Source organism: Cuculus canorus, chromosome 32, assembly GCF_017976375.1.
Source record: "Cuculus canorus isolate bCucCan1 chromosome 32, bCucCan1.pri, whole genome shotgun sequence".
NCBI classification, from domain to species: Eukaryota; Metazoa; Chordata; class Aves; order Cuculiformes; family Cuculidae; genus Cuculus; species Cuculus canorus.
Window position 1 is genome coordinate 662340 of NC_071432.1, and position 12043 is coordinate 674382.

At 57.3% G+C, this 12043-nt stretch overlaps 1 protein-coding gene across 1 annotated transcript in view; it reads right to left on the minus strand.

The window, feature by feature from the left end:
* The window catches only part of LOC104063160 (lysine-specific demethylase 5C-like), a 57041-nt gene that overhangs the window by 41541 nt on the left and 3457 nt on the right, over positions 1-12043 (minus strand). The window contains 5 exon segments of the mRNA XM_054052230.1: positions 1274-1408; positions 2622-2738; positions 2740-2793; positions 6424-6546; positions 6648-6725. Of these exon segments, the coding sequence (XP_053908205.1) occupies positions 1274-1408; positions 2622-2738; positions 2740-2793; positions 6424-6546; positions 6648-6725 (507 nt within the window).

Genomic DNA, 12043 nt, shown 5'->3' on the forward strand with positions numbered 1-12043 from the left:
GGGCTTTGAGGAGCTCCAAAAGGGGTTTGAGGAGGTCCAAAAGGGGTTTGAGGAGGTCCAAAGGGGGTTTGAGGAGCTCTAAGAGGGGTTTGAGAAGATCTAAGAGGGGTTTGAGGAGCTCTAAGAGGGGTTTGAGGAGCTCCAAAGGGGTTTGAGGAGATCTAAAAGGGGTTTGAGGAGCTCCAAAGGGGGGTTTGAAGAGGTCTAAGAGGGGTTTGAGGAGCTCCAAAGGGGGTTGAGGAGCTCCAAAGGGGGTTTGAGGAGCTCCAAAGGGGGTTTGAGGAGCTCCAAAGGGGGTTTGAGGAGATCTAAGAGGGGTTTGAGGAGGTCTAAGAGGGGTTTGAGGAGATCTAAAGGGATTTGAGGAGCTCCAAAGGGGTTTGAGGAGCTCCAAAGGGGGTTTGAGGAGCTCAAAGAGGGGTTTGAGGAGCTCTAAGAGGGGTTTGAGGAGATACTAAGAGGGGTTTGAGGAGATCTAAGAGGGGTTTGAGGAGCTCCAAAGGGGGTTTGAGGAGCGCCAAAGGGGTTTGAGGAGCTCTAAAGGGGGTTTGAGGAGGTCCAAAGGGGGTTTGAGGAGGTCTAAGAGAGGTTTGAGGAGATCTAAGAGGGGTTTGAGGAGGTCTAAGAGGGGTTTGAGGAGATCTAAGAGGGGTTTGAGGAGCTCCAAAGGGGGTTTGAGGAGGTCCAAAGGGGGTTTGAGGAGATCTAAGAGGGGGTTTGAGGAGATCCAAAGGGGTTTGAGGAGATCTAAGAGGGGTTTGAGGAGCTCTAAGAGGGGTTTGAGGAGGTCTAAGAGGGGTTTGAGGAGGTCTAAGAGGGGTTTGAGGAGCTCCAAAGGGGTTTGAGGAGATCTAAAAGGGGTTTGAGAAGCTCCAAAGGGGGGTTTGAGGACCTCCAGAAGAGGCGTTTGAGGAGCTCCAAGAGGGGTTTGAAGAGCTCCAAGAGGGGTTTGAGGAGCTCCAAAGGAGGGGGTTTGAGGAGCTCCAGAGGCGTTTGAGGAGCTCCAAAGGGCACTGAGGAGGCTCTCAAAGGTCTTTCTCACCTTCAAGTTGTCCCAAAAGACGTTGACCTTGAGACCACCACAGAAACCTCCTCCAGACGTTCAACCGGAGGACCTCAACGCCCTTTTCCAACCCATCAGTCCCCGCTTACCACCTTTAATGCCTTCCATCGGTGGTTCCGTGGAAGAAGAAACCCTTCTACTCATGGAATGAGAGGACAAAAAAGGTCTCCAAAGGTGGTGGAGAGCACCAAGGATGGAACGGTTCCTCACCTCCTGTTGGAGCCTCTTTGCCCGACGGCCGTAGGTGTTGAACTTGGAGGGTTGGACGGACTGTCGGAGCGGAATGCTGTGGGGTTTGTACTCCCGATCCTTCTCCTCGCTCTCAAAGGGCCTCGCGTTGCACTGCTGGAGAGAAGAAAACCATCGGAAGGAGGACAAAAAGAAGGTTGAGGACCTCAAAAAGGGGTTGAGGAAGCTCCAAAAAAGGGGTTGAGGAGCTCCAAAAAGGGGTTGAGGAGCTCCAAAAAGGGGTTTGAGGAGCTCCAAAAAGGGGTTGAGGAGCTCCAAAAAGGGGTTGAGGAGCTCCAAAAAGGGGTTGAGGAGCTCCAAAAAGGGGTTGAGGAGCTCCAAAATGGGTTGAGGAGCTCCAAAAAGGGGTTGAGGAGCTCCAAAAAGGGGTTGAGGAGCTCCAAAAAAGAGCTTTTGAGGACCTCCAAAAAAGGGTTGAGGGAGCTCCAAAGGGGGTTTGAGGACATCTAAGAGGGGTTTGAGGAGATCTAAGAGGGGTTTGAGGACATCTAAAAGGGGTTTGAGGAGATCTAAGAGGGGTTTGAGGAGCTCCAAAAAAGGGTTTGAGGAGGTCTAAGAGGGGTTTGAGGAGATCTAAAGGGGTTTGAGGAGGTCTAAGAGGGGTTTGAGGAGGTCTAAGAGGGGTTTGAGGAGATCTAAAGGGGTTTGAGGAGGTCTAAGAGGGGTTTGAGGAGGTCTAAGAGGGGTTTGAGGAGGTCTAAGAGGGGTTTGAGGGAGATCTAAGAGGGGTTTGAGGAGGTCTAAGAGGGGGTTTGAGGAGGTCTAAGAGGGGTTTGAGGAGGTCTAAGAGGGGTTTGAGGAGGTCTAAGAGGGGTTTTGAGGTCCTCCTGAGGGGTTTGAGGAGCTCTAAGAGGGCTTTTGAGGACCTCCAAAAGGTTTGAGGAGCTCCAAAGGGGGTTTGAGGAGCTCTAAAGGGGGGTTGAGGAGATCTAAGAGGAGTTTTGAGGATCTAAGAGGGGTTCTGAGGTCCTCCTGAGCGGTTTGAGGAGCTCCAAAAGGGGGTTTGAGGACCTCCAAAAGGTCTGAGGAGCTCCAAAGGGGGTTTGAGGAGATCTAAGAGGGGTTTGAGGAGCTTCCAAGAGGGGTTTGAGGAGGTCTAAGAGGGGTTTGAGGAGCTCCAAGAGAGGGGTTTGAGGAGCTCCAAGAGGGGTTTTGAGGATCTAAGAGGGGTTTGAGGAGCTCCAAAGGGGTTTGAGAAGATCTAAGAGGGGTTTGAGGAGCTCTAAGAGGGGTTCTGAGGTCCTCCCGAGGGGTTCTGAGGATCTAAGAGGGCTTTGAGGTCCTCCCGAGGGTCCTCTCCTGCTCACACACCCAGGTTCGCTCCGGACTGGTACATCTCGTAGGGGTGAATGATCCTCTCGTAGTGAGCGCGGAGCAAACGATCCGATGTTCTTCCCGACGGATACGCCAAGCGCTGCGCCACCCGCGGCCCAACGCCGGTCCTTACAGATGGCCTCGTACCCCCCTTCCTCCATCACCACCTGCGGCCGCGCCCCAAAAAGCAGCCCCGGGGAACCCCAAAATCACACACGGAAACCCCAAAAAGCCGCTCCAGAACCCCCAAAAGCCGCTCCGGAACCCCAAAAGCCGCTCCGGAACACCCAAAATTCCGCTCCAGAACACACCAAAATCCACTCCAGGACACCCAAAATCCACCCCGGACCACCCCGGAACCCCCAAAATCAGCTCTGGAACCCCAAAAATCAGCCCTGGAACCCCCAAAATCACACACGGAACCCCAAAAGCCGCTCCGGAACCCCCAAAAGCTGCTCCGGAACCCCCAAAATCCGCTCCAGAACACCCAAAATCCGCTCCAGAACACCCAAAATCCACCCCGGATGACACCAAGGAACCCCAAAAGCAGCTCCGGAACCCCCAAAATGAGCTCCGGAACTCCCAAAATCTGCCCTGGACAACCCCAGGAACCCCAAAAATCAGCTCCGGAACCCCCAAAATCCACCCCAGATGACCCCAAGAACCCCAAAATCAGCTCCGGAACCCCCAAAATCCGCTCCAGAACACCCAAAATCCACCCCGGATGACACCAGGAACCCCAAAATGAGCTCCGGAACCCCCAAAAGCCACCCGGAAACCCCCAAATCTGCTCCAAAACACCCAAAAAAATCCGCTCCGGAACACCCCAAAATCCACTCCAGAAGACCCAAAATCCTCTCCAGAACAACCCAAAATCCACCCCGGATGACACCGGGAACCCCAAAATCAGCTCCAGAACCCCCAAAAGCAGCCCTGAGACCCCCAAAATCACACACTGAACCCCAAAAAAGCCGCTCCGGAACCCTCAAAAGCCGCTCCGGAAACCCCAAAATCAGCTCCAGAACCACCAAAACTCCGCTCCGGAACACTCAAAATCCGCTCCAGAATACCCAAATCCACCCCGGATGACACCAGGAAACCCCAAAAAGTCAGCTTCGGAACCCCCAAAATCAGCCCTGGAACCCCCAAAATCACACACGGAACCCCCTAAAGCGAGCCCGGACCCCCAAAAGCCACCCCGGAAAACCCCAAAAAAATCAGCTCCAGAACACCCAAAATCCGACTCCAGAATTACCAAAATCCACCCCGGATGACCCCAGGAACCCCAAAATCAGCTCCGGAACCCCCAAAATCAGCTCCGGAACCCCCAAAAGCTGCCCCGGGGAACCCCAGAAACCCCAAAATCAGCTCCGGAACACCCAAAAATCCGCTCCAGAACACCCAAAATCCACCCCGGATGACACCAGAAACCCCAAAATCAGCTCCGGACCACCCCAGAACCCCAAAATCAGCCCCTGCCGACCCCAGAACCCCAAAATCATCTCCAACCCCCCAAAATCAGCCCCGTCCACCTCCGGGACCCCCAAAATCGCCTCTAACCCCCTCTTGTGCCCCCCAAAATCACCTCTACCCCTTTGTACCCCCCTAAATCCCCTCCATGTCCCCCCAAATCGCCTCTAACCCCCCCTTGTGCCCCCCAAATCACCTCTAACTCCCCCTTGTGCCCCCCCAAATCACCTCCATGTCCCCCCAAATCGCCTCTAACCCCCTCTTGTGCCCCCCCAAATTGCCTCTAACCCCCCCTTGTGCCCCCCCAAATCACCTCCATGTCCCCCCAAATCGCCTCTAACCCCCTCTTGTGCCCCCCAAATCACCTCCATGTCCCCCCAAATCACCTTTAATTCCCCTTGTGCCCCCCAAATCACCTCCATGTCCCCCCAAATCGCCTCTAATCCCCCTTGTGCCCCCCAAATCACCTCCATGTCCCCCCAAATCACCTTTAATTCCCCCTTGTGCCCCCCAAATCACCTCCACGTCCCCCCAAATCACCTCTACCCCCCCTTGTGCCCCCCCAAATCACCTCTAACCCCTTTGTACCCCCCTAAATCATCTCCATGTCCCCCCAAATCGCCTCTAACCCCCCTTGTGCCCCCCAAATCACCTTCATATCCCCCCAAATTGCCTCTAACCCCCCCCTTCTGCCCCCCCAAATCGCCTCTAACCCCTTCGTACCCCCCTAAATCGCCTCTAACCCTTCCTCGCGCACCCCCAAACCACCTCTAATCCCCTCGTGTCCCCCTAAATCACCTCTAACCCCTTTGTGCCCCCCAAAATCACCTTCATGTCCCCCCAAATCGCCTCTAATCCTCCCTTGTGCCCCCCCCAAATCGCCTCCATGTCCCCCCAAATCGCCTCTAACCCCTTCGTACCCTCCAAAATCCCCTCCATGTCCCCCCCAAATCGCCTCTAACCCCCCTTGCGCACCCCCAAACCGCCTCTAATCCCCTCGTGTCCCCCCCAAATCACCTCTAACCCCTTTGTACCCCCCCAAATCCCCTCCATGTCCCCCCAAATCACCTCTAACCCCCCCTTCTGACCCCCAAATCACCTCTAACCCCTTTGTACCCCCCTAAATCACCTCCATGTCCCCCCCAAATCGCCTCTAATCCCCCCTTCTGCCCCCCCAAATCAGCTCTAACCCCTTTGTACCCCCCCCAAATCGCCTCTAACCCTTCCTCGCGCACCCCCAAACCGCCTCTAATCCCCTTGTGTCCCCCCCCAAACCACCTCTAACCCCCCCAGGACCCCACAAAATCACCTTCATGTCCCCCCAAATCGCCTCTAATCCTCCCTTGTGCCCCCCCAAATCACCTCTAACCCCTTTGTACCCCCCTAAATCCCCTCCATGTCCCCCCAAACCACCTCTAACCCCCCCCCTTCTGCCCCCCCCAAATCGCCTCTAACCCGTTCATTACCCCCCCAAATCGCCTCTACCCCTTCCTCGCAGCACCCCCAAACCGCCTCTAATCCCCTCGTGTCCCCCCTAAATCACCTCTAACCCCTTTGTACCCCCCCAAATCCCCTCCATGTCCCCCCAAATCACCTCTAACCCCCCCTTGTGCCCCCCAAATCGCCTTCATGTCCCCCCAAATCGCCTCTACCCCCCCTTGCGTCCCCCCAAATCACCTCTAACCCCCCTTCTGCCCCCCCAAATCGCCTCTACACCCTTTGTACCCCCCCAATAACCTCCATGTCCCCCCAAATCCCCTCCATGTCCCCCCAAACCGCCTCTAACCCCCCCCTTCTGCCCCCCCAAATCACCTCTAACCCCTTTGTACCCCCCTAAATCCCCTTCATGTCCCCCCAAATCGCCTCTAATCCCCCCTTGTGTCCCCCAAATCACTTCTAACCCCTTTGTGCCCCCCCTAAATCCCCTCTAACCCCCCCTTGTGCCCCCCCAAATCACCCCTAACCCTTTATACCCCCCCAAATCCCCTCCACGCCCCCCAAATCGCCTCTAACCCCCCCTTGTGTCCCCCCAAATCACTTCTAACCCCTTTGTGCCCCCCCAAATCACCTCTAATCCCACCTTGTGCCCCCCCAAATCACCTCTAACCCCTTCGTACCCCCCTAAATCACCTCCATGTCCCCCCAGAATCGCCTCTAATCCTCCCTTGTGCCCCCCAAATTGCCTTGCTGTCCCCCCAAATCACCTCTAACCTCTTTGTACCCCCCTAAATCGCCTCTAACCCCCCTTGCGTCCCCCCAAACCGCCTCTAATCCCCTCGTGACCCCCTAAAATCACCCCTAACCCCCCCCCCCGGGCCCCCCCCGACCTTGCTGAGGCTGTAGAGATCCAGAATGCGGCGCTCCACGTTGGGAATCTTGAGGGAAGACCCTTGAATTTCCCAAAATTTGGCGATTTGATCCAAATAATTCAACTTCACCCGAGTCTGCGCCTTTTGGGGGGGTCATAAAAGAAGTGGGGGGTCAATAAGGGCGAGGGGAGCTCCGTGAACCCCCCAAAAATCCACCCGGGGGTCCCCCCGTTTCGACTCACCTCGAGCTCATTAAGGCGTTGGATGCGAGGGGTGAAGCGGAAGTTGTCGACCTCCACGGCAAAGGGGGGCTGCCAGTCCTGGGGGGGGGGGACCCCAAAACAAAAGGGGGTGAAAGGGGTAAAAAATGACCCCCCCCCAACCCGGTTTTGGGGGTGAAGGGCAGCTCAGAAGCCCCCCCCCCTCAAAAATGTGGGGTTCGGTCCCATAGAGGGGTATTGATGCGCTATAAATACATTGAATGATGGTGGTCAGAGCCCCCCCCCCAAAATAAAGGGGTTCAGAACACCCCCAAAATAAGGGGGTTCAGGGCCTCCCCCCCAAAATAAGGGGGTTCAGACCCCCCTGGCATCACCCCAACTCGAAATAAGGGGTTAGGCCCCCCGTCCCAAAATAAGGTGATTCAACCGCCCCCCTCTAAATAAGGCGGTTCAGAGCCCCCCCAAAATAAGGGGGGTTCAGGGCCTCCCCCCCAAAATAAGGGGTTCAGACCCCCTCGGCATCACCCCAACTCTAAATAAGGGGGTTCAGAGACCCTCCCCCCCCAAATAAGGGGGGTTCAGACTCCCCCCCGGCATCACCCAACTCTAATAAGGGGGTTCAGACCCTCCCAGCATTAACCCCCCTCTAAATAAGGGGGTTCAGGACACCCCATGGTATCGCACCCCCCCCCAAATAAGGGGGTTCAGAGCCCCACCCGGAAAATAAGGGGGTTCAGAAACCACCCCCTACCGGCATCACGCCCCCTCTAAATAAGGCGGTTCAGAGCCCCCCCCAAAATAAGGGGGTTCAGACCCCCCCCGGCATCGCCCCAACTCTAAATAAGGGGGTTCAGACCCCCCCGGCATTAACTCCACTCTAAATAAGGGGGTCAGACCCCCCCATCCCAAACAAGGGGGTTCAGAAACCCCCCCGGTATCACCTCCCCCTCTAAATAAGGGGGTTCAGACCCCCCCGGCATCACCTCAACTCTAAATAAGGGGGTTCAAGACCCCCCCGGCATTAACTCCACTCTAAATAAGGGGTTCAGACCCCCCGTCCCAAAATAAGGGGGTTCAGACCCCCCTGGCATTAACCCCACTCTAAATAAGGGGGTTCAGACCCCCCCCAGCATCGCCCCACCTCTAAATAAGGGGGTTCAGAGCCCCCCCGGCATTAACTCCACTCTAAATAGGGGGTTCAGACCCCCCGCTAAAATAAGGGGGTTCAGAAACCCCCCCAGCATTAACCCCCTCTAAAATAAGGGGGTTCAGACCCCCCCGGCATCACCCCCCCTCTAAATAAGGGGGTTCAGACACCCCCCGGTATTAACCCCCCTCTAAATAAGGGGGTTCAGACCCCCCCCCCGGCATCGCCCCCCCAAAAACCATTCCAGCCCCCCCCAAAGAACAATTCCAACCACCTCTAAAACAATTCTGACCCCCCCAAACCCTTCGAGCCCCCCCAAAAAACAATTCCAACCCCCCCAAACCCCTTCGAGCCCCCCAAACTCCTTCGAGCCCCCCAAAAACAATTCCTACCCCCCCAAACCCCTTTAGCCCCCCCCAAACCCCTTCAAGCCCCCCCAAAATACAATTCCAACCCCCCCAAAGCCCTTTGAACCCCCCAAACCCCTTCAAGCCCCCCAAAAAAACAATTCCAACCCCTCCAAACCCTTTTAGCCCCCCAAACCCCTTCGAGCCCCCCAAATACAATTCCAACCCCCCCAAACCCCTTCGAGCCCCCCTCAAACACAATTCCAACCCCCCCAAAAAACAATTCCAACCCCCCCCAAACCCCTTCGAGCCCCCCCAAACCCTTGGAGCCCCCCCAAACCCCTTCGAGCCCCCCCAAATACAATTCCAACCCCCCCAAACCCCTTCGAACCCCCTCAAACCCTTCGAGCCCCCCAAAAAACAATTCCAACCCCCTCCAAACCCTTGGAGCCCCCCCAAATCCTTCGAGCCCCCCCAAAAACAATTCCAACCCCTCCAAACCCTTTTGAACCCCCCAAACCCCTTGGAGCCCCCCCAAAACAATTCCAACCCCTCCAAACCCCTTCGAGCCCCCCCCAAACCCTTTGGAGCCCCCCTCAAACACAATTCCAGCCCCCCCAAAATACAATTCCAACCCCCCCAAACCACTTCGAGCCCCCCAAACCCTTTTGAGCCCCCTCAAAACAATTCCAACCCCCCCCAAACCCCTTGGAGCCCCCCCAAACCCTTCCAGCCCCCCCAAAAACAATTCCAACCCCTTCAAACCCTTTTAGCCCCCCCCCAAACCCCTTCGAGCCCCCCCAAACCCCTTCGACACCCCCCAAATACAAATTCAACCCCCCCAAAACCCTTTGAACCCCCCAAACCCCTTCAAGACCCCCCAAAAAACAATTCCAACCCTCCCAAACGCCTTCGAGCCCCCCAAAAACATTCCAACCCCCCAAATACAACTCCAACCCCCCCAACCCCTTCAAGCCCCCAAAATACAATTCCAACCCCCCCAAAAACAATTCCAACCCCCCCAAACCCCTTGGAGCCCCCCCAAACCCTTCCAGCCCCCCAAAAAAAACAATTCCAACCCTCAAACCCCTTCAAGCCCCCCTCAAACCCAATTCCAACCCCCCCAAAAAACAATTCCAACGCCCCCAAACCACTTCAAGCCCCCCCAAACCCTTTGGAGCCCCCTCAACCCCTTGGAGCCCCCCCAAATCCCTTGGAGCCCCCCCAAACCGGGAGACACAACACCGCCCCCCCCCCAAACGGATGCGCCGCCCCCAAAACAGGAAACGCGGAGGGGAAGCGCTGAGGGGGAAATGGGATTTGGGGGGGGGGGGGTTCCTCCCTTCATTTTTCTCTCTTTCCCCCCCTTTATTTCTTGGGGGGTCCCCCCCAAAAGCTGAGACCCCCCCTTAAAGCTCAGCCCCCCCCCCCCCCCCGGCGCTCGTCAGACAAAGGCTGAGTGATGGCGGCCATGTTGGCTCTGGGGCTGTTGTTGTTGTCAGGGGTTTGGGGGGGGGGGGGGACAGAGAGACCCCCCCCCTGAGGGTCCCCCCAAAATCCTGAGGGGAAGGGGGGGGCACAGAGACCCCCCCTGAGGGGTCCCCCCAAAATCCTGAGGGAAAGGGGGGGGGGACACAAAGAGACTATCCCTGAGGGCCCCCTCAAAATCCTGAGGAAAAGGGGGGGGGGAACATAGAGATCCCCTCTGAGGGCCCCCCCCAAAATCCTGAGGAAAAGGGGGGGAACACAGAGACCCCCCCAAAATCCTGAGGAAAAGGGGGGGCACAAGAGACCCCCCCCCCGAGGGGTCCCCCAAAATCCTGAGGGAAAGGGGGGGGGGGAACATAAAGATCCCCCCCCAAAATCCTGAGGAAAGGGGGGGGAACAGAGAGATCCCCTCTGAGGGCCCCCCCAAAATCCTGAGGAAAAGGGCGGGAAAAACACAGTGATCCCCTCTGAGGGCCCCCCCAAAATCCTGAGGAAAACGGGGGGGGGGAATAGAGACCATCCCTGAGGGCCCCCCCAAAATCCTGAGGAAAAGGGGGGGAAAAACACAGAGATCCTCTCTGAGGGCCCTCCAAAATCCTGAGGAAAAGGGGGGGAAACACAGAGACCCCCCAAAATCCTGAGGAAAAGGGGGGGAACAGAGAGACCCCCCAAAATCCTGAGGAAAGGGGGGGAACACAGAGATCCCCCCCAAAATCCTGAGGAAAAGGGGGGGGAACAGAGAGACCCCCCCAAAATCCTGAGGAAAGGGGGGGGAACACAGAGATCCCCCCCCAAAATCCTGAGGAAAAGGGGGGGAACACAGAGATCCCCTCTCAGGGCCCCCCCAAAATCCTGAGGAAAAGGGGAGGGGGGAAACATAGAGACCATCCCTGAGGGCCCCCCCAAAATCCTGAGGAAAAGGGGGGGAACATAGAGAACCCCCATAGGAACCTCCTCTGCCCTATAGGACACTCCCCCCTATAGGACACTCCCCCCCATAGGAACTCCCTCTGCCCTACAGGAACCCCCTCTGCCCTATAGAACCCTCTCTGCCCTATAGAACCCTCTCTGCCCTATAGGAACCCCCTCTGCCCTATAGAACACTCCCCCCCATAGGACCCCCTCTGCCCTATAGGACACTCCCCCCATAGGAACCCCCTCTGCCCTATAGAACCCCCTCTGCGCTATAGAACACTCCCCCCATAGAAACCCCCTCTGCCCTATAGGACACTCTCTGCCCCATAGGAACCCCCTCTGCCCCATAGGAACCCCCTCTGCCCTATAGGACACTCCCCCCCATAGGAACCCCCTCTGCCCCACAGGAACCCCCTCTGCCCTATAGAACACTCCCCCCCATAGGAACCCCCTCTGCCCTATAGGAACCCCCTCTGCCCTATAGAACACTCCCCCCATAGGAACCCCCTCTGCCCTATAGGAACCCCCTCTGCCCTATAGGACACTCCCCCCATAGGGACCCCCTCTGCCCCATAGGAACCCCCTCGGCCCTATAGGACACTCCCCCCATAGGGACCCCCTCTGCCCCATAGGAACCTCCTCTGCCCTATAGAACACTCCCCCCATAGAACCACCCCTCTGCCCTATAGAACACTCCCCCCATAGGGACCCCCCTCTCCCCATAGGAACCCCCTCTGCCCTATAGAACACTCTCCCGCATAGGAACCCCCTCTGCCCCATAGGAACCTCCTCTGCCCTATAGGACACTCCCCCCTATAGGACACTCCCCCCTATAGGAACCCCCTCTGCCCTATAGGACACCCCCCCCATAGGAACCCCCTCTGCCCTATAGGAACCCCCTCTGCCCTATAGGACACTCCCCCCCATAGGAACCCCCTCTGCCCTATAGGACACCCCCCCCATAGGGACCCCCTCTGCCCTATAGAACACTCCCCCATAGGAACCCCCTCTGCCCTATAGGACACCCCCCCCATAGGAACCCCCTCTGCCCTATAGGACACCCCCCCCATAGGAACCCCTCTGCCCTATAGAACACTCCCCCCATAGGAACCCCCTCTGCCCTATAGGACACCCCCCCCATAGGAACCCCCTCTGCCCTATAGGAACCCCCTCTGCCCTATAGGAACCCCCTCTGCCCTATAGGACACTCCCCCCATAGGAACCCCCTCTGCCCCATAGGAACTCCCTCTGCCCTATAGAACACTCCCCACCATACGAACCCCCTCTGCCCTATAGGACCCTCTCTGCCCTATAGGACCCCCTCTGCCCTATAGGACCCCCTCTGCCCATAGAAATCCCCTCTGCCCTATAGGACACTCCCCCCCATAGGAACCCCCTCTGCCCCATAGGAACCTCCTCTGCCCTATAGAACACTCCCCCCTATAGGACACTCCCCCCTATAGGAACCCCCTCTGCCCTATAGGACACTCCCCCCACAGGAACCCCCTCTGCCCTATAGG